Here is a 25,204-nt window from a genome sequence, read left to right on the forward strand (position 1 = left end):
CACAGTCCCCAGCCTGCTCTGTCGCAGCCCTGATGATCCTGAGAGCTCCTGGCCCACTCCTCTCATGCGTCAAACATCATTACCCACTCTGCATTAACTCATTTAGGCTTCATACCTGCCCCCCTCAATCTAGATTCTGTTACCCCCATTTTACAGTCTTGCAATCTGAGACCGGGCAACCTACTCAAGGCCACACAGCTATTAACGGAAGGAACAAGGATCTAGATGCAGGCAGTCTGGCGCCAAGGCACCTGCTCTAACCACCACACACTCAGCCCACCTCTGGACTCCGCTGGCCAAAGACAGCTCATGGACCCTCTACCCTGGGGCCAGGGGCACTCCCATCGGCTTCCCAGAGAATCCTCCGCACTGGCAGGACAGAGGTGTGGCAGGTCCCGTCAGTCCTCGCCAGAGAGAAGCGCAAGGCTGGAGCCCTGAGGTGGTGCCCCCTTCTCCGCCTAGTGACTGAGACCAGAGCACCAACTATCTCTAGACCTTTATTTCTCTGTGAAAAGGGGGAGAGGGAATAAAATAAAAACAGCACGACTTACACAAAAAACCAGCGGGAGGAAGGGCGGGAGGCGGAGATGGGGGCGGGAGCGCCCCTCCCCTCGGGGGCTCTGCTCCGCCCCGCCCTGCGCGCCCCCAGCCCCTTGGGGGTGGACGTGAGGAGTCGGAGTCCCGGGCTGAGGGAGGAACCGTGCCGGGAGAGGGACCTGGGGTCAGACCATGCACAGGGAGTGACAGCCAAAGGCCCCCACTGTCCCCCCAGGGAGGGGCCTGGCGGGGGAGGGCGGACACCGGAGGCCGGCGGTGGCTCCTCTTCAGCATCAGGCAAGAGACAGAACTGGGGGAACAGGAAGAGGCGGGCGTCAGAAGGCGGCCAGCCCGCTGCCCACGGCCGCTCCCAGGCCAAGCGTTGTCCTCGCAGACCCCCACCCGCTCCCGCCAGCGTCTCGGATTCCTGAGCCTCACCAGTCAGAGCCTCCTGGGCGAAGTACTTGACGTCCACGTCCTGGTCCTGGGTCAGCTTCTCAAGGACGGGCTTGACCTCGCTCTGCAGCGTGCTGGGCAGAGAAGGGGAAGGCGAGGGGTCAGCCGGGTGGGGCTGCTGGGTGTCTGCACAGATGCAGACACACACGTGAATGAACGCTCCAGGGCCAGAGCAACAGTCTCACAAACCAGGACAGAGGCCTCGGGGGCCCAGGATAGGTACAGGGAGGTGAGGTGGTGTGGAAAGGTGGGGCAGAGGACCCAGAACCCTCAAGTCTCTGAGCCTCAGCCACGTGATGCCTTGCATTTGTGTAACATTATCTACTGAGGCCTGCCCATCAGGTGTGGACACAGCGGAAAACCCAACCCTCCTGATTCTACCCACACGGAGCCCGGGCTGGGAGAAGGCAGATCAAACTGCTGATGATAACGAGTAACTGGGAGATGCGAGTGCCAAAGGGAGGAACTCGGCCCTACAGGGGCCCAGGGCGGTAAGGGCCAAGGGAAATGTTTCTGCAGCGGCAGTCAGCTGTTTGGGGGATGAAGGCGGCCTTCAGAGAGAAACTAAGGGGTGAAGCTGTGTCCTGGATAGACAAGAGGTGCAGGCATCACAAGGCCCTTCCCTCAAAATAACCACCATTCTCACTTCTATCACCTGCGTCCCCCTTGATCGATTTTTGATGGTGATACAAATGCAGTCGTGTGTGGAGGAGGGGCAGGCCTCACCTGTTGTCCAGGATGGGCCCGATCTTCTGCAGGGACTTGGCCACGTTGAAGCGGACGTTTGCGACAGGGTCCCCGGCCATGCGCAGCACGGTGGGCAGCATGTGCTTGGTGGTGATGTCCTGCCCGCAGACCTCAGACAGCACCTGCATACCAGGGAGCAGCAGAGGGTGACTGCCCAGCGTCCTCGCTCCCTCTGCCTGGGACACCCAGTGCTCATCAGGCTTGGGAGTGAAGTCAGCTGAGCATCAGGGGATTCTGAGCTCAGACGCGCCCACCCTGAGGGCCTCGATTCTCCGCAAGTTTCCAGGTGCCCTAACACCCTAACTCCACCATCTCCCTGCCCTGAAAACCCCCAGCCCAGCTCCCCTCCTCAGAGTCTCCCTCACCTCTGGGGATGGGACTGGACTCCTGACCTTGGGATCCCTTCCTTAGTGCCGTGGTCTCCAGAGGGACGCATGGGAAGGGATTATCGGAACAATTTTATGCTAACTTTTAAATCTCATTCTTTAACTTGAAGTTACGTGGTTTACTTCAGTGTGTGGCTTACTTAAACGATTAGACACAGGCACTTTCCACTGTGTCTATCACACATGCGCATTTTCACACACACAGCATACGTCACATATCACACACACACAGCATACGTCACATATGAGCCACTGTTCCAAGCTGTACAACCAGATCAATCTCACAGCATACGTCACATATCACACACACACAGCATACATCACATATCACACACACACAGCATACGTCACATATCACACACACACAGCATACGTCACATATCACACACACACAGCATACGTCACATATCACACACACACAGCATACGTCACATATCACACACACACACCATACACTACATATGAGCCACTGTTCCAAGCTGTACAACCAGATCAATCTCACAGCCTCAGAGTCAGGGGCTATGACTGTTGATAAGAACCCTTTACAGGTGAGAAAACCGAGGCACTAAGCAGTAAGGCAATTTTCTCAAGGTGCACAGTCAACATGGCAGAGCTAGAATTAAACAGTAAGTCTGATTCTAGAAACTGTGCATTTAACCATTATATCATAAATATACACATTGTGTGGGGAAGGAGGGGGTGCTCAGACAGACCTGGCCATCACTGTTCTGTTGGCTAAATTTCCTGAGTCTCCCCCACGCAGGTGCCCACCCGCAAAGGCCCTGTGACTCTGACCAGGGAGCCCCAAGCTCCGGCCTGCAGTTCCCCAAGGATTCACCCCTATGGCCCCAGATCCCATCACTTCCCTACTCCCAAGCCAGCTTTCTCCCGAGGACCTTCTCCATTCCTCCTTTCCCGCCTACTTCCCCTCCCCCAGGGAGAATGGGGGCCGGTGGGCACTCACATTGATACAGAAGAGTGTGGTCATGCGGTGCAGATAGTTGGGGTCCCCAGACATGGCCAAGACCTTGGGGATGATAGTCGCGTGGGCCCACTCCTTCCCGAACTTCTCCACCAGCTTCTTCAGGTTGCTGGTGGCCGCCTCGCGGATGGCATAGACTGTGGGAGGAGGAGGGAGGGACGGAGACTCAGGAGGTGAAGGGCTGACGTGGGTGGGGACTCACAGTCACACTCGCTCCCACCTGCAGAGCAGCCCCAGGAACCAGGCCACATGAGAACCCATAAACTCGCAGAGAAAGAGAGGGCTGTGCGCTACAAGCAGGGTTTTCTTTTCACATAGCACCTTCTCAACAGCTCCAAGACATGGCTGGGCAGGCTGAGGCTCTGAATTTGCCCAAGTGAATGACTTAGTATGTGGAATGGAGCCTATTACAGACAAATGCTAACTTCTGTTTTTGCCACACCTAGTGAAAACAATGAGCAGTTCTCACAATGGCCTTCAAAGACTGGAATGAGGCACCTTATGTTTCAGAGTGTGGGCTCAAAGGTGGCAAGTGACGTGCTTAAGCTTTGACAGCCAGGAAGTGCGATTCAAACTCAGGCTGCCTGCCGGGTGGCCCTCAGACTCTCCACTGGACCTGGCAGCCCCGGGTGGCCTGATACATCCACCTCCCACCCTTCCCTCCTGTGGGAGTCCAGAAAGCAGGGCAGCTGGTCCATGCACCTGGCAGCAGTGGGGTGACACCGACTCCCCCACCCGCCCCAAACAACCCTCCCCTGCACCCTTCTGGAGCCCCAGTCTCCTCCCAGAGGTCCTGGGGAGATGCTCACCATGATCCACAAGCCAGGCCATGCACAAGGAGTTGAGTTTCTCATCAAAGAACTCCACCCCCTGCCGGAGACAAGGAGATATGAGATCAGGGTCGAGACTGGGCAGATCTGGCGAAGTCCAGGGAAACCACCCCCCTTCCCGAAGAGCCGGGGGCTGTTCCACTTCACCTGAGGGGCTCTCTTCCCTTCCCTCCCCTTGAGTCCCACGACAGCCCTCATACCTTCCCCTGGGCCCGCACGGCCCCCAGGCCTGGCTGCACCGCCCGCCTCCCTGGGCAGCAGGCCTGGCCCAGGCCTCCGCTCTCACCAGCTGTCCCGCCAGCAGAGGCATGTACTCGATGATGGCCAGCCGCACCCGCCACTTGGCATCCTCCGCCAGCTCCACGATGGCAGGGAGTAGGGACTGTGACAGCTGCCTGATGCCGATCACCTCGTTCACGCAGTCCAGGTTGGAGATGATGTTCAGCCGCACCTCCGGGCACTGAGGAGAGGACAGGAGCGTTCTGAGAAGATGCGCTGAACACGGAGCCCAGGGCAAGGCTCTGACTTACACTACGTGCATACACGGGCTTCCCTGGTGGCTCCGAAGGTAAAGAATCCGCCTACAATGCAGGAGACCCAGGTTTGATGCCTGGGTCGGGAAGATCCCCTGGAGAAGGGAATGGTACCCACTCCACTATTCCTGCCTGGAGAATTCCATGGACAAAGGAGACTGGTGGGCTACCCATGGGGTCGCAAAATCGAACACGACTGGGCGACTAACATACACACAAACACACATGAGCGTGTACACAGGTGGCCCCCATTTCTCCAAAGTTAACTTCACGCCACTATGAGAGACTTCCACGGGTTCCTGCTTTCACTAACCAAAAGAAACCCAAAGAGGATTTGTGCTTTTACCAAAGAAAAAAACTGATGCTTCACTCTACGCCATTTTGTCCTACGACAGGCTTATAGGAATGCTCTGTCTTAGCACAGAGGCGGAACCTACATCCCCATCTGCTTCCAAAAATCTCTGAAGCAACTTCTATGAAAAGGCACACAAATACAATTAATTCCTTGTCCAACATCACATATTCCTGAAGGGCAGACACCACAGTCAGTTTTTCCTGCATCTCCCTCTGGGAGCTGTGGGGTGAAGAGGCATGTGCTGAAATCAGTCAACGAACCAAATAATCAAGTGTGCAATAAAGGGTTATTAACTGGACAGGACTAGGCTGTTCAAACTTGGCACATTCCAAACAGAGGACTGGCCCCCCATCAGCTTCTGGGAGATGATCTCTAAGTATCTGAAATAAAAAAGGGCCCTGGGCCATGCCAAAAAGATCATGCTAAAACAATGCGACTTATGGTGAGGACCTTAGGCCATGTGGCATCAACTTGACCTCCACACATGCTGGAGACCTGTAACCTAAGGTCAGCCATCAGCAGACAGGATGGGCACCCTCTCCGGGGTCTAACTGAGAGGGCTGGCCTGCTGCTGGTTGGTGCCCTCTCCCTTCACGCTGGCTGGGACAGAACAAATCAGGGCAGCCACCTCAGACCCACAGGGTGCTGGGGTCAGCAGGGACAACGTCCTCAGTGTAGGTCCCCCCACCCCTGGACTCCTGTGAGAGAAACCATTCTCCACCTTATTTAATCCACAGCACTTCGGGGTCTCTAGCAAGCACCTTAGTCTGAACTCGGATAGACATGAACCTGTCAAAGCACCTGTGTGATCAGGGAGTTAAGGGACTGCCCATCTCCACTGCCACTCTCTGAAGGTCCTAGAGGATCAAGTGTCTTGTTCCTTTTTCTCCTCAGTATCCCTAATCCCCAGGAAAAAGACTAGTAAAGAATAAAGGCACGAGAAACAAATGCCAAATAAACGAATGAGCTAACATGCAGCCCACCAGGCCCACAGACACTCAACTCCCCGGCGACCCGAGCGTTTGCCACAGGTGCTGGTGACCCTGGGAGCCGCGGCCAGCGTGCAGAGCCCGCCGCAGCGCCCATACCTCGTCCTTCAGCTGGGCTAGGAAGAGGGGCAGGAGGTGCTCGATGGTGCTGTCTTTGCCCAGGATCGGGGAGAGGCCCATGATGACGGAGGCCAGGGCTGACTTGACGTGCTGGTTGGCATCGGACACCAGCTCCTGGGAAGGAGGAGGGAGACGGGAGCCACGGGGTCAGTGGCTGCAGAGACTCAAGTCCTACTCAAGAAGCCCGAGACACTGCCTGCTTTTGTCCTCTCGATCCAGGCTGAGAGCACGAGGGGAACTGGAGCACCTTCCTTACACGTTCGGTGAGCCTGGAGGTCAACGACCCCTGCCCCCCCGGGAGCCTCTGCCCCAAACTCAAAGCTCTGGGGATGAGGAGATGCTGTGAGCTCTGAGGAGGAAGCACTCCACCACCACACTCAGCCCCGAGCCTCAGATTCCGCCTGCCCTCAGGCTTCCTGACTGCTCTAAACCCAACACCACCTGGTCCGAGGAGGCAGGGAACTTGGTCTGCATTGGGCTGCCCCTCGCACCCTATCTCCACCCTTCCTTCCAGAAGGTTCAGTCATACTCTACTCCTCCCACCAAACTCCCTGTTACCTTGATGCAGGGCAAGATCTGGGTCATGATCACATTCTCCCGACAGTCAGCGGAGAGATTTTCACAGAATTCTGTGGGCAGCGAGAGGGAGGTGACGGGAGGTGAGACCCGAGGTGCCCGTTCTGCCTGCAGCCCCTCGGACACCAAGCCCACCACCCACTCGCCCGCTTGCTGTGTTCTGGTCGCCAGCACCAACCTTTGACCTTGTGGGAGGCAGCGGCCCTCACCTCGGCCTCACAGTCTTTCATCAGGTTCTGGAAGGCAGGGACCAGGTCTGTCTTGGTGATCTCAGGCCCCACTGCTTTCTGGAGCTGCAGGAAGGGAAGGAAGGGCAGGGGCAGTGAGAGGGCCTGCCGGGCACCTTCGGTGAATGAGAGCAAAATCAAAGTTTCAGGCACCAGGACTGAGGCAAAAACAGCCCTTGGCGTCACTGCTGAGATGTAACACGGGTGCCGTAGAGACGACCTCAGCCAGGTCTCAGAGCCTCTCCGAGCCTCAGTTTCCCTGTTGTGTGGTGATGAACTGTGTACGGTGCTGAGGGGCTGGGCAGGGCAGTGGTCATGAGCGTGGCTCCGGAGTCCAACTAACTGCTTGGCTCAAGTTTTTACTCTTGCTTATCATCTGCGTGACCTTGGATGAGTGCCTGTACCTCTGTGAGCCTATGTTTCCTCAAACCACGAGGATACCTACTGCAAAGTACTGCTGTCTGCATTAAAAGTAACAACAGATCACCTTACTGTTCAGGTTACTCGGGTTGGGTTTTCTGTCCCTGATCCCGAAAGAGTCTAATGATGTATGATCACTGTCACTTTCTCATTTACGTTATTTCTGTGTTAAGACTGTTTACCACCAGAGTCCGTATTACTTTTGCAATTAAAATAAAACAATACAAGGTTAGGAGGGCCCTCCCACCTCAGGAAACCAGGCAAGGAAAAACGCATAGGTTCTGCTGTGAAGCTGCTTCATGAGGACCTGGGGGAGCAGGGTGGTTCCTGACTGCAAGGAGAGGGGCCTGCTGCCCGTCTCTCCAGGTTCCTCTCCGAGAGCCACTGCCGAACATTCTTGCCTGTGCTCTTCTCACTACCCAGGCCCTCTGCACACACGGGACACAGTTCCTGCCCCGGCGCTCTCGTCCTCCAGGACCTGCTGGAGCACCTCCTCCTCGTCTCAGCGCTGCACGCCCACGCCCGCCGGCCGGCCCTGCACCTGTCACGCTGTCTCACTGCATTCCTTCTGTCTCAGCTGGCCTTCCCCCCTCAGGCTGCCTGTTTCTTGAAGGCCAGGAATGTGCTGAATTCACTGGATCCCCGATACCCAGCTACGAGCTGGAGCTCGACAAACACATCTGTGCGATGAGCCACTGAGACTCCATGGAAAGAGCACTGTCCTCGGAGACGTGGCGTGTGTTCTGCCTGCTTGACAGCATCACTCCGACCATTCAAACGTTTGGGCCGTGTTTTGGGGCTCGACTGTATCCCCTGAAATTCATACACTGGCGCCCTAACTCCCCACCCTTTCCTCACAACGTGACTGTACTTGGCCACAGGGTCTTTAAAGAGGTAACAGGGTAAAAGAAGGTCATCAGGGTGAGCTCTAAACCAAAACGTCTAAAATGTTTATAAGAAGAGGAGATGAGAACACAACACACAGGTAAGATACAGGCAGAAGGCCGCCTATGGCCAAGGACAGACGTCTCTGTGACAGGAGACACGGCTCGTGGGTCGGGAACACACACATGCTACCCTTCTCTGCTCCTGTGGCTCTCCCCCACAGAACCTTAAGCTGACCTCAGAAACCTCAAGGAAGCACTTCAACCTGCCGCTATCAATCGACCAGAGTTCACAGGTGAGCTAATCAAATGACAACAGAGAGCTTCCTGCTTCGATGCCCGGATGATCCACTGTGCTTCACTAAACCCCGGCTTCGTGTGACCCCGCTCCTTCCCGAGGCCTCTGACTCCCCGCCTGGGAGACGCTGTCTACAGCCCCCACACACACCTCTGTGAACTTGTCAGCCACCATGTAACGGACGCGCCAGGACTTGTCCTCAGCAGCCTGGCGCAGGGTGGGCATCACCAGGGCCTCCAGGTCCTCCTGGGGCAGGAGCTGGGCGATGTTCACGCATGCCTCCACCGCTAGCAGCCGCACCGAGTCCTGGGGATAAGGTGGGGACAGGGAGGGGGAGCAGAGGCCCCATCAGCCCTGGGCCTCCTCCCCAGACTCGGGTCTGCTACAGGGAGAAGCAAGAGAGGGGCGGGCAGGCGGCCCCACCTGCTCGTCAGAGGCCAGGTTGGAGAACATGGGGATGATCTCGCTCTTGACGTTGTCCAGCTCCAGCACCTTGGCGAACTCCCCCAGCTTGGAGGCTGCGGCCCGCCGCACCATGGGGGTGTCATCTGAGCACAGATTCCGGAAGTACCTGGGCAGGTAGAGGGGGCTCAGGAGGAGAAACCCCTGGAATCCCAGGCAGCCCTGCAGCTCCTGGCTTTGCCCAGGTGATCCTGACCCAAGTGATAGCCCCTGAGTCTCCCCGGCCCTACACAAAAGAACTGATAACAGAACCCACCCTACTGGGCCATTGAGGTTTAAACGAGACGACATGTGTGAGACACCCAGCCATCTCTCTGTGCGCAGGTCTACAGTGAGCCTCAGGTGCTGATTCTATTACTATGACCACATAAAACTGCTCAGCTAAGAGGCTGCATTAAAGCTGCTCAGAGCGTTTCCTTTCCAGCACTGACTGCTTCCAGTTCAAGAGATGCGAGGGGCCCCGCACAGCCCTCCAAGCGCCTGCGAGCAGCTGCACGCCACTGTCTTGGCCGGAGTGACGGCTCAGGGGCTGGGCGTGCTGCCCGCAGTTCAGGACAATGGTGGAAGGACAGGAGTCCAGAGGGAGGGGAGAAAACACACATTAATGGGAGATTTTAATCCAGTTAAAATACTGGTTCTTCCACAGGCCAAATCTCAAGTGCAAGCAATTTCCTGGGGTTCAGCCAAGAGGAAGGGAGGTGGTGGAGGAGGCAGACTCCCATCTGCCACACCGAGACAGGCCTACGACTGCACCGCACGTCACTGGCTGAGCATCCGCATGTACCAGAGTCTGTCCTAAGCATTTTATACCCAGTAGTTCTTTTAAATGACCAACGGGCAGAAGAACCATCATTGTCTCTGTTTCCTAAATGAGCGGGAGGCAGTGCCTGGACTGACACCCAGCCATGTCCAGACACCAGCTCTCTGAGGGCTGGCAGAGCTCGGGGGCTTCTGGGCGCTGGATGGGCCTAACGGAGCCTGAGGCTTGAGAGAAGGGGACCAAGCAGAAGTGGGAGGCGGGGTCTCGCCTGGGCCCAGAGGCCGGGGGACTCACTGTCGAAGCTCCGCTTTGACGGCACTGGACACGCGGGGGTAGCAGACAGAGAAGAGGCCGCAGGCTGAAGTGCGGGAGGTGAACCAGTCGCCGCCCGCCAGCCGCTTCACCAGGGGCACAAAGTGGGCCTCGAGGTCGGAGGGGGAGTGCTCATGCGAGATGGCCCGCAGGGACTCCACTGCCTTATCCCGCACCACCGTCTCCTCCACTGTGGCCAGCGACTCCAGGGGCGGCTGTGGGGCAAACAGGTCAGCGCACGGCTCCTCCCCAGCGCCCCCGAGCTCCCAGCTGCACCCCTCAGGGACTCAGCTCCTCCGACAGGCTTTCCCTGATCACCAGAGGCCCGCGCGCACCCAGTGTCTCCTCCCTGAAGAACCACAACAGAGAACCTCATGCACAGGTCCTTGAAGGCACTTCAGTGGGGTCTACAAACCCCCAAGCTGTACATGTCACCTTCTGAGAGGGCCACAGCTGTCCCTGGCACTGCCAAGTGCAGTAATAATCACTGATGTTGATAGCAGTGTCTATTTACCGCATGTTCTTAGCAGGGCCACAGCTCCAGCGGTGCTGGTTCTAACTCACATGAGTCCTATGAAGCAGGTCCTGCTACTGTCTCCATTCTAAACTAATGGGAAACTGAGGCACAGCCAGGCTAAGTGACTTGCCCGAGATGTAATAGCGACAAGCCAGGATCTAAACTGGGCTAGCTGGCTCCAGAACCTCCAAAGGGCTGAAAGGCAGAGCTGTGGATTCCGACAGGCAACCACACCAGGATCTCACGATACTGGGGAACCAGCTTGAGACTCTTGTTACTGCGAGGCCTGGAGGGATCGTGTTCCTTTAGGGACATGTGACTGGTTGACTATGGGGTCCAGCAGACCTCTTAGAGTCCAGCAGACCTCCTAGCACAGAGCAAGAAAGCAAGAATTACTGACTTAAAGAAGGGAGATTCAATTTTTATCCTAATCTGTTCAAATAAGCATGTAGGTGGAGGCTTGTGGTCCGAAGTCCAAGCTGGCCTGACCGGGACAGAAAGCAGAAAGAAATCATAAATGGAGGCGTTCCCAGGGCCCAGGCAGATGACTGACTGCAGCAACAGGCAAAGGTGACAGGCGGGACAGCGGAGGCAGAGACTGGCTGAAGACTGTCCAGTCCAGCGAGCAAAGCTGCTTCCAGCTTCCAGCTCCGTCAACTGTCATGGGGGACACGGCCGGGGAGAGCAGATCTCGGACTTTCCAAAAGCAGCCAAAAGGGCCAGGCCCTTACATGTGAAAAAAAAATCTCATTTGACACAAGTTTCAACGCGGATGAAGTCCTTGAAGATGTTATACTAAATGCAATAAGCCTTTCACAAAAGACTACATAATGTACGTTTCCTTACGCGAGGTGCCGCGTTTTACAAACTGAAGGTGTGTGGCAACCCTGCATCCACCAAGTCTATCAACACCAACTTTTCCAACAGCATTTGCTCACTTTGAGTCTGTGCCACATTTCGGTAATTCTCAAAACATTTCAAACGTTTTCATTATCAATGTATTTATGATGATGATCTGTGATCAGTGACCTTTGATGTTACTACTACAAAAAGCCTACAACTTGCTGAAGGCTTCAATGATGGTTAGTGTTTTTTGGTGAGAAAGTATTTTTTAACTAAGATATGTTATCTTTTTTTTTTCTTTGACAGAATGCTATTGTACATTTAATAGACAACTGTAAAGTGTAATCATAACTTTTATATGTACTACGGAACAAAAAAATTCATGTGACTCATTTTATTGCAACATTCACTTTCTTTATTATGGTAGTTTGGAACTGAACCCACAATTTCTGAGGTATGTCTATAGGCAGACTCAGAGAGACAGAATGGTGGACAGGATGGTGGTTGCTGAGAGCTGGGGTGAGGAGCTTGGGGAATTACTACTTGACGAGTAGTTTCTTCAGGGAAGGTGAGAAAGTTCTGAAGAACAGTAGTGATGGCTGCACCACAGTGTGAATGTACTTAATGTCATGGGAAAAAGTGGTGAAAACGGTAACTATTTCTTAATAATGGTAACTGTTTATCACCATTATTACTAACAGTGGTACTATTAATAGTGGTACTATTAATAGTGGTAACTAATTATTACTAACTCACCGTGATAAAAAATAAAAAATCAAGAACAAATTTTTTGCAATCTCATAAAAATGTGGCAATGATTCATACACCACTAAAAGAAAGCCTGCAGACTAACTACAAAACACCATCAAGTGCAGATGCCAAAGTATGAAGATGGATCTTTAGGGATCATGAAAGGTAGAATTACAGGGGAGAACAGTGGCTCTGAGGAACAGGTGCTTTCAATCCAGGCCACAGGACTAAGCGCCTCCTCCCCTCCCTTCTCCCAAACAGCAGTTACTCTCAGTATCTGAGCATCTCTGACCTCCGCCATCACCCAACACAGGCTCACAGGACAGGAACTCAGGAAGAGTCACAGGGACAAGCCTGGAATCCCAGCTCTGCCACTCCCTAGCAGTGTGACTATCTTCCCATCCAAGTACTAACCAGGCCTGACCCCTGCTTAGCTTCCGAGATCAGATGAGATCGGGCGTGTCCAGGGTGGTACAGCCGCAGACGGTGTGACTGTCTCTACCCCAAAGCGTGGACAGATGACAATGGAGCTGACATCTCTGAGTGCTTACTACATGCCGAGTACTGCGCTAAAGCTTCTTGAGGTGGTCCTCAACGTAAGTTCTAAGGACTCCCTTTCTACAGATGAGGAAAGGACAGCACAGAGAAGTCGGGTGACTTACAAGTCACACAGCAAGCAAGTGGAGCCTGACTACCAACTGAAAAACCTCACATGTAGAGGGCCAGGTGGGGCCTGGCGCTGCTCAGACATGCCCAGTCAACAGTGAAGAAGACAGATACGTTTTCGTTCAAATATAGTAAATGCCACTGCCGACCTGCTGGGTTAAAATGAATGATCAAGGCCCCTCTGTTCAGAGAAGATGACCCCGGCCTGGCCTGCACTCTCCCCTCCCCGCAAGGATCCTGGTTCTGACCCCCCAGGGGTGGGCAGGGGCCCTCCCCAGCTTCCAGACTCACCAGCAGGCAGTGCACATACTCGGGGCCTCCCACCAGAGTGGTGAAGGTGCCCAGCTGCTCCGCCAGGGCCAAGAGGACCTCGTCTTCATCGTAGATGGTATCTGCGGAACAAGACAGACTGCGTCACAGTCCCACCCCACAGCTGACTCCCCCTGGGGAACACGCGTGCGCCAGTCCGCTTCCTCAACCTGAAGCCACCCTCCACCTGGCGGGCAGAGGTGGGGGTGGGGGACGGGTGATTAGGTGTGGGATGCTGGGGAAGAGAGACCACCAATACTGTCAAGTTCAGAGCCAGCGTGACTTGATAGATATGCTGAGTCACCTCCTAACTACACGACCAATTAAGTCACTTCACCTCTCCATACCTCAGGCTCCTCATCTATAAAATGAGGGCAGTAGTCTTACCTGCCCTAGGAAGTTACTGTGAGATAATCCTGACCACGATGGTGGCATAGAGCACAAGCTCTATGTGAACAAAGTTAATTCTCACAAGAAAGGGTTTAGACCACCGTCTGGCGTATGGTCAGTATATAGTAAGTGTTAGCTTTTATCACTATTATTATTACTTCATGTTCACATCAATGCTGTAACACATGACGACCATGCCTGTTTCATACATAAAAACTCTATGGAACAGAGAAGTTAAGTAATTTGCCTAAAGTCACCAGCTTCTAACAGTAGCTGTAATTCAAACCAGGCTCCATCTGCCTTCAGATCCCCTTCCATTAGTCCCTGCACCAGCCCCCAGTGCCCAGCACACGGCACTTACAATCAGTTAAGCTCACAGAGAGGTTTCTCTCCTATCTGGCAGGAACCACCCCCCAAAATCCCCCACTCAACGTGGGCCCCAGGACTGCACTGTACCTGTAAGGAAAGGCAGGAGCTCACTGCGGGTCCTTTCGACCCCGAGGGCCAAGGCAATGGTGGACAGTTTCTTGATGCTGTTGAGGCGAAGCTAATGAGGGGAAGAAGAAAAGGAAGGGAGAACGTTAGCAAGCCCAGACTTAAGGTGATCGTTTTGGACACAGTCGGCCGCTGGAAGCCTCGCTAAGCACATGTGGGGTGCTGAGTAATGCAAGCCTACCAAGTGACTGTGTGACCTTGAGCCATTAAATTACAGCGGCAGCCTCAGCAACAGTATCCAATGGGTCTCACTGAGCCAACACCCCCTTCAGCACTTTCCAGGATCACTCTGATGCTGTGCCTGCATGCCCAAGTACCCCACCCCTCCTACTTGTGCCCACTCTTTGGCTCAACACCACTAACATACTCCACCTTGCGCTCTTACCAGCAGCAGCTACGTTCCCAGCTTACTGTGCTGGGCCCAGTCCCAGGCAGAGTACTCACTTGCATGTCTCATTTAGCTCTCGTGACAAGCCGAGGGCAGAGGGTTACAGGTCCTAACCCCAGGAGAGCAAACAGGCTCAGGGAGTGAAAGTACCTTCTAAGGGTCACAGAGCTCTGTGGCATGGAGTGGGGATTGTAACCCAGTGATGGGTTAGATGGTAGATGGTGGTTAGCAGTGGTGATAACAGAACAAACAATATTATAATGACACTGCTATAAAAACAAGACGAGCATTAGTGGTAGTAACTCCACCAGTACGGTGGGTTGAACAATGATTGCAGAAAGGTACGTCCCAGTCCTAATCCTCAGTACTGGTAAATGTGAAACACGCAAATGTAACTAAGAAAGCATCTCGAGATCGTCCTGAATTTGGGGCGGGGGGTGGTGGTGGTACTGTGAAACATTAGAAAAGTGTGTGTCTACCCCCAGTTCCTGGCTCCTAAACCCCTGCAGCTTTCTAAGAGACAGGAACACAAGGAGCATCTCTTGTTCTGATGTTTGATTTTCGATTCTGGTTCCTGATACTGAGCCCCAAAATTCCCTGGAATTTCCTGGGTGATGGGAATGTTTCTTGTTCTATTGAGGTGACTCGGGCTGGGCTCCTGGATGGGGCTGGTCACCACAGAGACCAAGCCATGCTCAGAAGCTGGGAACTTTCAGCCCCAAGCCCCATTCCCTCAAGAGGGACACTGACCGGATGATCAGTCACGTCCATGTGATGAAGCCTCTGTAAGAAACCTCAGAGTATGGGGCTTAGGGTGCACCCCCACATACCGTGAGGGTGATGCTCCCCAACTTCAGGGGACAGAAGTTCCCTTGACCTTGCCCTCTGCATCTCTTCACATGGCTGTTCATCTAGATTCTTTATTGCATCCTTTATTATATAACAAACTGGTAAATGCAAGTGTTTCCGCACATTCTGTGAGCTGTTCTAGCAAATAATCAAATCCACAGAGGGGGCCTGCTTTGATGCCAGTTGTAGGACATCCAGCTGGTGCTGCCAAGAACTGCTTGATCAGGAAGGGGGGAAAGCCATCTGGTGTCAGAAGTGCTAAGTGTGGGAGGGGTGTGAGAGGAAAGGAAACACACAAGCCCGAAATCCAACAGCAGTGACTTACAAAAGACAGGAGAGAAGACGAAGAGACACAGAGGGGAAGGCCGTGTGAAGACAATGGAGGGAACTGGGGATGTGTCCACAAGCCAAGGAATTTGTCAAGAGTGGCTGGCAGTCCCCTGAAGTTGGGGAGAGGCACAGAGCCTCCTGAAAGAACCAATACAATTAACACCATGATCTCAGACTTCTTGAACCTCCTGAAGGAACCAATACAGCTAACACCATGATCTCAGACTTGAACCTCCTGAAAGAACCAATGCAGCTAACACCGTGATCTTGGACCTCTGGCCTCCAGAGCGCTGAGAGAGAACCTTTTCTGTTGTTTGCAGCCACCTAAGTTGCAGCGGTTTGTCGTGGCCACCCCTGAAATCGCACCCTCTGCTAACACAAGGCAGGCCTTAGGCTCAGAATGTTAGTGTCAGGACCTCATCTAATCCCTGCATCCCAGGGAACATGACCAATGCCACCTTTCCACCAGCGTGGAGGCAGGCTCGGGGGTGCAGACAGCTGCTTGAATGAGCACTGAGTGGGCCAGAACCCAACCCCAGCTGCTCGGGTGGCCTGGCCATCTGGGAATGTCCCTTCCATGTCTCCAGCCTGACAGTGGGGCTGCAGCCGTGAGCTCCTGTGCGGAGAGGGTAAGGCGACACCCCGGTGGTGGGCAGGCCCGTCAGCCTCGCCAGCCCGAGCAGAAGCCGGATTCCTCCCCAGAGGAGGAGCAGAAAGAAGGGAGTACAGCGAAGGGGGAGCAGCAAGGGCTCCCTTGGCCTGCTCTTCCCCGGGCCGTGCGGCTCTGAAGAGGGCGGGAAGTGCCTGGGACCCTGCACCCCCTCCGGTTAAGGTGCTAAGACTCTCTCTGGGAACCACAGTGATGACAGCCTGAAGAAATGCCATGGTGGCCTCTCAGAAAAACGCCCCACTTTTCATATAGTGTCACTGGGTCTTTGGACCACCTGGGTTTGAAGTGGTCTACTCAATCACCTGCCTGGCAGCAAAAGGGTCTCCAGATTAAGTATCACAAGCCCTGCATCTTCCTTTTAGCCGAAGATTAAATGTATATAGAGACAGACCTACAGAAACATACAAACAACTAAATACGGTGAACGTGAACTGCCAGTGAAATCTGAGTGGGAAGCACACAGGCACTCTCTGACGTTATCTTCCTCATCCAAAGTCACGGACATGCCCTGAATGCCACATGGACCCCAGGTTAAGAGCTCCTGCACTGGGCTATATTGCACCTTAGGACCTCTGGTTTCCATCTGTGCATGTGAGTCCCTGCAAAGATATTTTTAAATCACTTTTGAATTTGGATGTGACCATGAGACTAATGTCTGGCCAGTGAAATCCAAGTGGGAACGGTGTGTGTGACTTCTAGAAGTGCTCTTATGGGGAAATGGGGGTCACATTCTTCATCCTTCCTTCCTTGTCTGGAATGGGCCTATGATAGCTGGGGCTTCAGCAACCATCTTGGGGCCTTGAGGTAACCTGGGATTGGGGAGGGCGGGATGGAGGACAAATAGAACAACGTGTAAGAGCCTGGGACTCTTAACACCTACAGTGTCACCCAGCTTGGACTACCGCCAGACTGACCAATATGAGTCATTTAAGTATCATTTATTCAGAGTCTTCCTGTTATTTACAGCCAACCTTGGCTTCCCTGGTGGCTCAAATGGTAAAGAATCTGCCTACGATGTGGGAGACCCAGGTTCAATCCCTGGGTCAGGAAGATTCCCTAGAGAAGGGAATGGCCACCCACTCCACTATGCTTGCCTGGAGAATCGTATGGACAGAGGAGCCTGGTGGGCTACAGTCCACGGGGCCGCAAAGAGGCACGACTGAGTGACTGACACTGCCACAGCCAACCTCAACCCTAACCAGCCCAGTCAGTGACCGAGCTCCTTTTGGACAGAAAGACATAAGGACAAGCCGGCCAAGGAACATCAGGAAAGATCTTCCTCTTTGACAAGAGGGAGGAGGATGAGAAGAACCTCTCTGCTCACACCCATGGTTCCATGACCACATGTCTCACCATGAGCCGGGGCTGCTTGTGTCCCCAGCAGCCCTCAGCCTACTACATGAGACGTAATAAATAAAAACGCCCTTCTCACCACTACATCCACACAGAAACGCTACCACACATTCAATCCTCAGAGCTTCCCCGATACGGCCACACAGAGCACGGTCCCACACGTAGTATGTCTTCGCTTCATGCTGAGTGACCCCCAAAGGCTCTCCTGTGGACTATGAGGCCCAACACGACTGGCTCCTGTGTACGGTTCATCCTCACTTCCCACCCCTCCCTTTGCTCCCGACTTCCTGTCACAGCAGCTCCCTCGACAGCAACTGAAACACAAACACTACGGTCAGGTCTTCTTACTTGCTGACGGGCTGCTTCCTCAGCTTCCCCCAAGGCACACCAGGGCTCCCCTCACTGCATTCAGGCCCCTGCTCAGTCCTCACCAATGCCTGCCCGGGTACACCAGCACGCCCCCATCACTCTACACATCTTAACTCTCATCATTTCCAACCAGGCAGCAGACCCCTGAACAACAAGGGGTGGGGCGCCCGCCATCCGCTCACTTGAACACCTGCGTGTAACTTATAGCAGGCCCTCCATACCTCAAGTCTCATATCTGTGGGTTCAACCAACAGCAGCCCATGGAGTACCATAGTATGTACCACTGAAGCAATCTGCATGTAAGTGGACCCACACAGCCCAAACCTGTGCTGTTCAAGGGTCAACTGTACTTCATTGTTCACTGTTCCTCCTTCCCCACTAGAATGTGGGCTTCACAAGGGCAGGGATTCTGTCTTCTGCACTCTGTGCCTCCAAATCCCAGGACACGGCCTGGCAAACAAGAAGAGTCCAATAAATGCTGGATTAATTTTTTTAAATCAAAGCTATACATCTATTTCTACAGGCAGGGAAGAAAAGAACCTGGGGGAATATGTTCCAAACTGTTACAGTTTGATAGAGCCGGTGGCTGGGAACGAGCGGGGTGGCAGGCGCTGCAAGGTGGCTGCTTTAACAACAAGCCTCAGCCCCGGAAATGCCTAGTGAGTGACACAAGTGCCTCTTCAACTTCTATAAAGTCCTAACATCCTTCCACCTCATTCCATGAAGAATCATGCTTTTAAATGAACATAATGTGTGTGGTGTGTGCAGGTGGACGGGTGTGAAAAGTTCTGCATCACCAGAGAGTGAAATGAGGACCACAATCTCTATTTCTGGAGCATTTGATTTTTTTAAGTAAAGAATGAACAAGTATGTAATCTGGCTTCACCAGTTAGCTAAGGTCCCCAGTTAAATCCCGGCCACCTCAGAGCTTCAGCTCCCTCACTGTAAGATGGTTATCACAACAATGCCTGTCTCACAGGATTGCTGGGGTAATCAAATAAGGAAGACACAGAGCCTGGCATGAAGCAAGCACGCAAGCATTAACCGTTTTTCTTATCATTATTTCTCATGTATTTTTATTTCTTGAGCAGGGAAAAGAAATAGTTAACCTGAAATAGAAAGGAAAAAAGTAATCCCACCTCCTTGGAAACCGCAGCACAAACGAGTCCTTCCCTGGCTGTTTACCTGACCTTCTAATTATGGAGGTGCCTGCTCCCCCACTTGGAAGGTGACTTGTCTCTGGGATGAGGAAGGGGCATGACTGTTATCAGCTGATGATTCCTGAACTGAGTACAGGGCTGGACACATCAAAAACCGCAAGCAGGGACTTTCCCGATGGTCCAGTGGCTAAGACTCTGAGCTCCCAATGCAGGGGGCCTGGGTTCGATCCCTGGTCAGGGTACTTGATAAAACATGCTGCAACTAAGAGTTTGCATGCTGCAACTGAAAGATCACGCATGTCACAGTGAAAATCAAAGATCTCAAGTGCTGCAACTAAGACCCAGTGAGGTCAAATAAATATTAAAAAAAAAACGCAAGTGTAAATATTTTTCAAGTCTTTAAAAATGCAGGTCATCCAGAGAAGGCACAGCAGAGCCTGGATCTTGAACCCACATTCTTCACCATCACCCTACACTAAACTCTCAGAGCACAACCTGATTCCTGAGTTCTGCTTCAAACCCCCATGCACTCTATGTGCTCCAGAAAAGAAGCTGGAGCCTGTGATGTCATATTTCTAAAGTGTAGGCACCCAAAATGTCTTAGACCATGCAACAACCTGTTGTCTTTACATAGTTTATCTCATTTAATCCTCACAGCAGCCCTGCCGGGTGTGTCTCCCACCCTTTTTCCCACTTAACAAGAAAATCAAGGCCCAGAAGGGCTGGGTAACTCATAAAGTTGCCAGTTCCGTTCCGTTCCGTCGCTCAGTCGTGTCCGACTCTTTGCGACCCCGAGGACTGTAGCCTACCAGGCTTCTCCGTCCATGGGATTCTCCAGGCAAGAATACTGGAGTGGGTTACCATTTCCTTCTCCAGGGGATCTTCCCGACCCAGGGATCGAACCCAGGTCTCCCACATTGGAGTCAGACACTTTAACCTCTGAGCCACCAGGGAAGCCCAGGACTCAAAACCCTGGTCTGCCTCCACCCATGGCACTGCCACCTGTGTCACTTCCCGGCCTACTCTGTCTCCACAGGGCCCAGCTTGGTGGTGAAAAGTGCTGCCCTGAAACCCAATGCTCTTGGTTAAGTCCTATTTCAGTATTTACTGGGTTGTCTGACAATGACCAAACATTCAGATTAAAGATTCAGAATCTGATTTAAAGGAGCCAACTGTAAAAGGACACTTCTGGAACAATCAGGAAAATCTGATTATGTGTATGATTGTTAGATGACATCAAAGATCACTATAAAAACTTTGCTATGTATGATGCTTTTGAACTGTGGTGTTGCAGAAGACTCTTGAGAGTCCCTTGGACTGCAAGGAGATCCAATCAGTCTATCCTAAAGGAAATCAGTCCTGAATATTCATTGAAGGACCTATGCTGAAGCTGAAACTCCAATACTTTGGCCACCTGATGCAAAGAACTGACTCATTTGAAAAGACCCTGATGCTGGGAAAGATTGAAGGCAGGAGGAGAAGGGTAAGAAGAGAGTGAGATGGTTGAACGGCATCACCGACTCAATGGACGAGTTTGAGTAAACTCCGGGAGTTGGTGATGGACAGGGAGGCCTGGAGTGCTGCAATTCATGGGGTCGCAAAGAGTTGGACACAACTGAGCGACTGAACTGATGTATGATAATGGCATTGTGGTTATTAAAATGCCCATTGTTTTAGGACTTCCCTGGTGGTCCAGGGGTTAAGACTCCATGCTTCCAATGCAGGGGGCACTAGTCTGATCCCTTGTTGGGGAACAAAGATCCCACATGCTGCGCCGCACAGCCAAATTTCAAAAGTCCATGGTTTTAGAGGTGCATGATGAAGTATGTAGGAGAAAGTATCTGGGGCATGGGATTTATTTTTAAAATACGTCAACAACAACAAAAAAAAGTGTAGGAGGGAGGATGAGAAACAGGTGAAAAAACATGACAAAATTTTTTTAAAAACTGCTGAATCTGATGTGGTACTATTTTGATTTGACAATCAAAAATCATTTACTGGAAAAAACCCAGCACCTATCTCAGATATCTTTTGTGAGGACTCAACAAACACACACAAAGCACTTAGCAGGCTGGCAAACAGCAGGGTTTCTCAGTCTCAGCACCACTGACCTCTGGGGCTGGACCATCCCTTGTGAAGGGAGGGCCTGGGCAGTGCAGGATGCTGGGGAGCATCCCTAGCTGCTACTTGCAGCACTCCCCCCACCAGTCATGACAACCTGGTAAGACCCACTGCTCTATAGTAACCATTAACAGAATAGTTTTTAAATGCCTGAAGCACTTCACCTTTGAGAGATGAAGCCCTCATCTTACCACTACCAGCAGACTAAATTTAATGAAAATTTAAAACACGTCGTGCACTGTTCTAAACATTTTCCTTGTACTAACCTATTTGATCCTTGAAACAACCCTATGAAGTGCTAAGTATTACTTTTTTTTTGAGGGGGGGGATCCACTGCACAGCTTGCAGGACCCTAGTTCCCCAACCACAGGCTGAACTCTGAGCCCAATGCAGTGAAAGCGCCCAGTTCCAGACACTGGACCACCAGGGAATTTCCTATTCCCACTTCACAGATGAGAAAACTGAAGCAGACAGTGTAAGTAACACAGAAACCTGGTCTCTCCACCAGTGGACCACATTTTAAGAAACGTGGTGCCCCAAACACCCCGGAGACCACGCAACCCAGCCACTGCTTCTTACTGGCTAAGGAAGCCATTTTTTTGAACCTCACTCTCCAAATATAAATCCATAAACTGCTATGACAACCGAATGAGGTCATTACTGAATGCCTTCTCTGAGGCAGCCACTTAAGGGGCCAATTCCACGGCAACCTCCCAACCAGGCAGACGCTGCCTCCTCACGCATCATCATCCCTTACCGATGAGGAATCTGGACCCAGAACAGGCAAGGCACTGACTGGTCCAGGGCACACAGGGAGTGCACCGGTAGTGCTGGCACTCAAACCTCAGTCATCTCGAGTCCTCCTCCTCTATCACTCACCACACTGCATCCAAACCACCAGCAAACCTCAACAACCCTCCTTTCCAAGACACCCCCAATCCTGCCAATGCTGGTGCTGCTCTGCAGTGGCATCCAGAAAGGTCTTCTGCTCCTGCCTGGCCCCTATTCGACAGCAAAAAGTCAGAGCATGTCATTCCTCTATGCAAAGCCTGGCTGGCACTGGCTCCTCCACCTCACCAAAGTCTTCGCCTTGCTGGTCCACAGGCCTCCCTTGATCTAGCTCTGGATTAATATTCATCTGCCACCACTTCGACATTCACTGTGCGGCCACCACGCTGGCCTTGCTGTTCTGACTCCCGAACTGCGGTCATAAGAACCCAAACCACAGAGGCTGGGCTAGTGTAACCCGCACAATTTTATAAACGGGGAAATTGAGGCCCAAAGGGAGGATCGAAACTCTTCAATCACCACTCCCCACAATGACAGCTAACATTTATTGGGCCCTTACAGCAGACCGGGCGCCGTTCTATATGACTCGTATTAACTCGTTCAGTCCCTTACAACCTCCCAATGAGACCAGGACTATTATTAGACCACAGTTTATGGTAACCTGCCCAAGGTCACTCGGGTGAGAAGGCAGGGTTGGGATAGGCAAACCCTAGAACCCTACCTCTTCTCAATACTTCGCCTGCTGGGCTCAGATATCTGAACCCCCCGCTCCCACACATTAGAAATGTTAGTTCGTTTAGTACACTGCCCACCCTTCACTCTACAGGAGGATCCCGGAAGGGGGGCGAGTTTCCACCTCGTAACTCGTACCTGAATTTGGCCAGTTCCCGCTTTGGGAGTGAGCTTCTCGCCTCCCTCCCCTTCGGGAGTCTACACCAAAACTGGAGAGAGTGGGAGTGCAGGAATTGGAAAGTCAGTCTGCACGTCTCAGTCTCCATTTGGAAAGTTTACCCCACAGCGCAGAGCCTTAGTCGCTGAAGGGTGAAAACCACCCGGACCCCCACCAATCGGGCGGCCCCTCCCCCACTCGGAGCAAGTCACGCGCCCACCGCATCCCCAAGGCGCCATTGAATGGCTGCTGCCGCCAATCACCGAGCCGTTCCTTCGCTTCTCCCCCACCCACTCGGTCGACCCTCTCCAGAGCCGCGGCCTCGTAGGCCCGGGGCCCCGCGCGCACTTGGCAGGCCCGGGACCCTCCAAGCTCGCCTTCGCTCCCGCCCTCCGCTGGGCCGACACCCAATCCTGGGCGCCGCCTCATCGAGTCCCGGGACCCTAACAGATGAAAACGGAACGCTGATTGGCCGCCGCCCCTTCCGCCACTCCCAGCGAACGCTGAACCTTGTCCGCGAGGGACGCCCGTGCCCCCAGATCCCCCTTCCCTTCTTCCTCAAGTCCCCGTTGCTTCCGGACCTGAACATCCTCGTTGCGGAGCTCGTCTATGAGCACCGCGATGGGGTAGAGCGAGTCGTCGCCGTCGGCCGCCGCCATCTTGGGCCCGTCCCGTTCCTGTCAAGACCACGGCCAGCGCCGTGCTAAAACCGGGATACGGAGGGGTTGGGCTGGGAGGAGGAAAGAAAGGCGTGGGGACGCCCGAGCCACTTTACAGGGGCTACCTCACATTCATTGGCCGCGATACTCCGGGCCGAGCCTGCGTTTCTTTGGTCCGAACAAATAAGGTCCCGCCTACCGCCCATTTGCCATTGGCCGAAGGGACGAAACTAAGTTTGCCGGAGCCTAGGAGAGGGGGAGGAGGAAACGGAAGTACGTGGTATCTTAGCGACCAAGATTGGGCCCGCCTACGTCGCCGCTAACATCGGCCTAGACGAGCAGTTGCTTCTAGCCAATGAGGAGCAAGATTGGGAGGTGGCTAAGCCAGTTTTTCTCCGAGTTCTTCTGCACCTGCGTCGCTAGGAATGCATGACGTCATTGGCGGGGTACCAGAACTATCTGCAGGTTTTGGTTTGGGAGGCAGTGGATCCTTTTGCTGGCAAGCGGACTCCTGAACCTTTGTGCGAGAGGAGGAGAGAATGGGTCTTTGATTTATGCCTTATTTTGCTGAGGCCCCGAGAGGGGTGGCGACTTGCCTTACTCTGGGTAAAACCCAACGCTCCTCATACGTGGATCTGATTCCTGAACGCCTGTCTCCCACCTCCCCTTTTTACTCTTCAGCAGTTCTGGAAAATTAACTGCTTGAGCATATCATGCTTTTTCATGCCAGCAAGTATTTGCCCAAACTGTACGTTTTATTTGGAAAGCTGCTGCTGCTGCTGCTAAGTCACTTCAGTCGTGTCCGACTCTGTGTGACCCCATAGACGGAAGCCCACTAGGCTCCCCCATCCCTGGGATTCTCCAGGCAAGAACACTGGAGTGGGTTGCCATTTGGAAAGCAGTTCCTATTAAATCGTCAGATCTCTACGTATCTCCTCTTCCCTTCCTCTCTTCAGTCTTGGCCAAGCTCCCAGAGCCACGTAATCAGTCAATCTCAATCTCTCCGTCCCTCTTTCAAAATTCGTATCCCCTAGCTGAGTCTGTGCTAAAGACCCACTCCAGTTAGGAAACTGTTCCTTATAAAAGGGAGCGGGGGTTGAGCGGAGGAGATGTTGCATATTTCAGTCTTTTCCTCCTTATTCCCAGGATCTTCCCCCAACTCCAACTCTGCCAATTTACGGAAGCTATAAATCTCCTTAGCTAAGGATGCGCTCTAAATATCTTATAATTTTGTCAGTTACACCTCAACAAAGCTCCCCGCCCCCGAAAAGTCCCAAGTGTGCCGTGCAGAGACAGCCTCTGCAGCTCATAGATGTAGTCAGCAGCTTGATTCTGGTCAGACTCTTCACAGAAAATACCCTGACCAAGAGTATTTCAACCGGTGACCCAAACAGGTCTCTCAGCACAACAGTTTGTTTCCACAGTTCACATCCTAAAAGAGGGATGTCCAAGGCACACTAAACTCTTGTGTGCCACTTGGACACACTGGCAATCGTCCAGGTGTGTGACCACATCTGTTTTCTATTCCTGCACAGCTGGCATTAAGACTGCACAGCCACAGCGACCCAGGGAGCAACATTAGGTTTCAGCTTGCTTAAACCTTCCGTGTAGGTCAGACCATGCATTTAGGGAGGTCTCAGAGGACTGAGGGTTGGTAGTGCCAGTGGCTTTGGCTACAGTGTAGAGGTGAAAATTTCCCCCAAAGGGATAGATACCACTTATTCCTATAAAGCCAGGATGCTGCTGGAGTCAGTCTGGTTCATTCTCAAATAAGTGATTCCCG

General features: G+C 53.0%; 1 protein-coding gene across 1 annotated transcript; it reads right to left on the reverse strand.

Annotated features, from left to right (window-relative positions):
• Positions 1-484: 484 nt before the first annotated feature.
• LOC129546445 (uncharacterized) lies at positions 485-23,571 on the reverse strand. The gene is made up of 15 exons (XM_055411423.2): positions 23,344-23,571; positions 13,806-13,896; positions 12,942-13,042; positions 9,857-10,089; positions 8,764-8,911; positions 8,491-8,646; positions 6,690-6,804; positions 6,494-6,564; positions 5,915-6,049; positions 4,225-4,398; positions 3,918-3,978; positions 3,091-3,245; positions 1,720-1,862; positions 976-1,067; positions 485-847 (listed from the first exon to the last, which is right to left on the reverse strand). Exons 1-15 carry the CDS (start codon positions 23,419-23,421, stop codon positions 831-833), a joined length of 1,770 nt encoding a protein of 589 aa, XP_055267398.1. The 5' UTR covers positions 23,422-23,571; the 3' UTR covers positions 485-830.
• Positions 23,572-25,204: the final 1,633 nt, after the last annotated feature.

Source organism: Moschus berezovskii, chromosome 22 (genome assembly GCF_049115385.1).
Source record: "Moschus berezovskii isolate FMDL1 chromosome 22, NW_MosBer_1.0, whole genome shotgun sequence".
Lineage (NCBI taxonomy): Eukaryota > Metazoa > Chordata > Mammalia > Artiodactyla > Moschidae > Moschus > Moschus berezovskii.

Excerpts from the sequence above, each read along its gene's own strand:
- LOC129546445 (XM_055411423.2), bottom strand. The coding sequence starts at position 23,421 with ATGGCGGCGGCCGACGGCGACGACTCGCTCTACCCCATCGCGGTGCTC. Across the intron at positions 13,897-23,343 it reads TCCGCAACGAGGATGTTCAG|CTTCGCCTCAACAGCATCAA; the intron begins GTCCGGAAGCAA and ends TCCCCTCATTAG. Across the intron at positions 10,090-12,941 it reads AGTATGTGCACTGCCTGCTG|CCGCCCCTGGAGTCGCTGGC; the intron begins GTGAGTCTGGAA and ends TTTGCCCCACAG.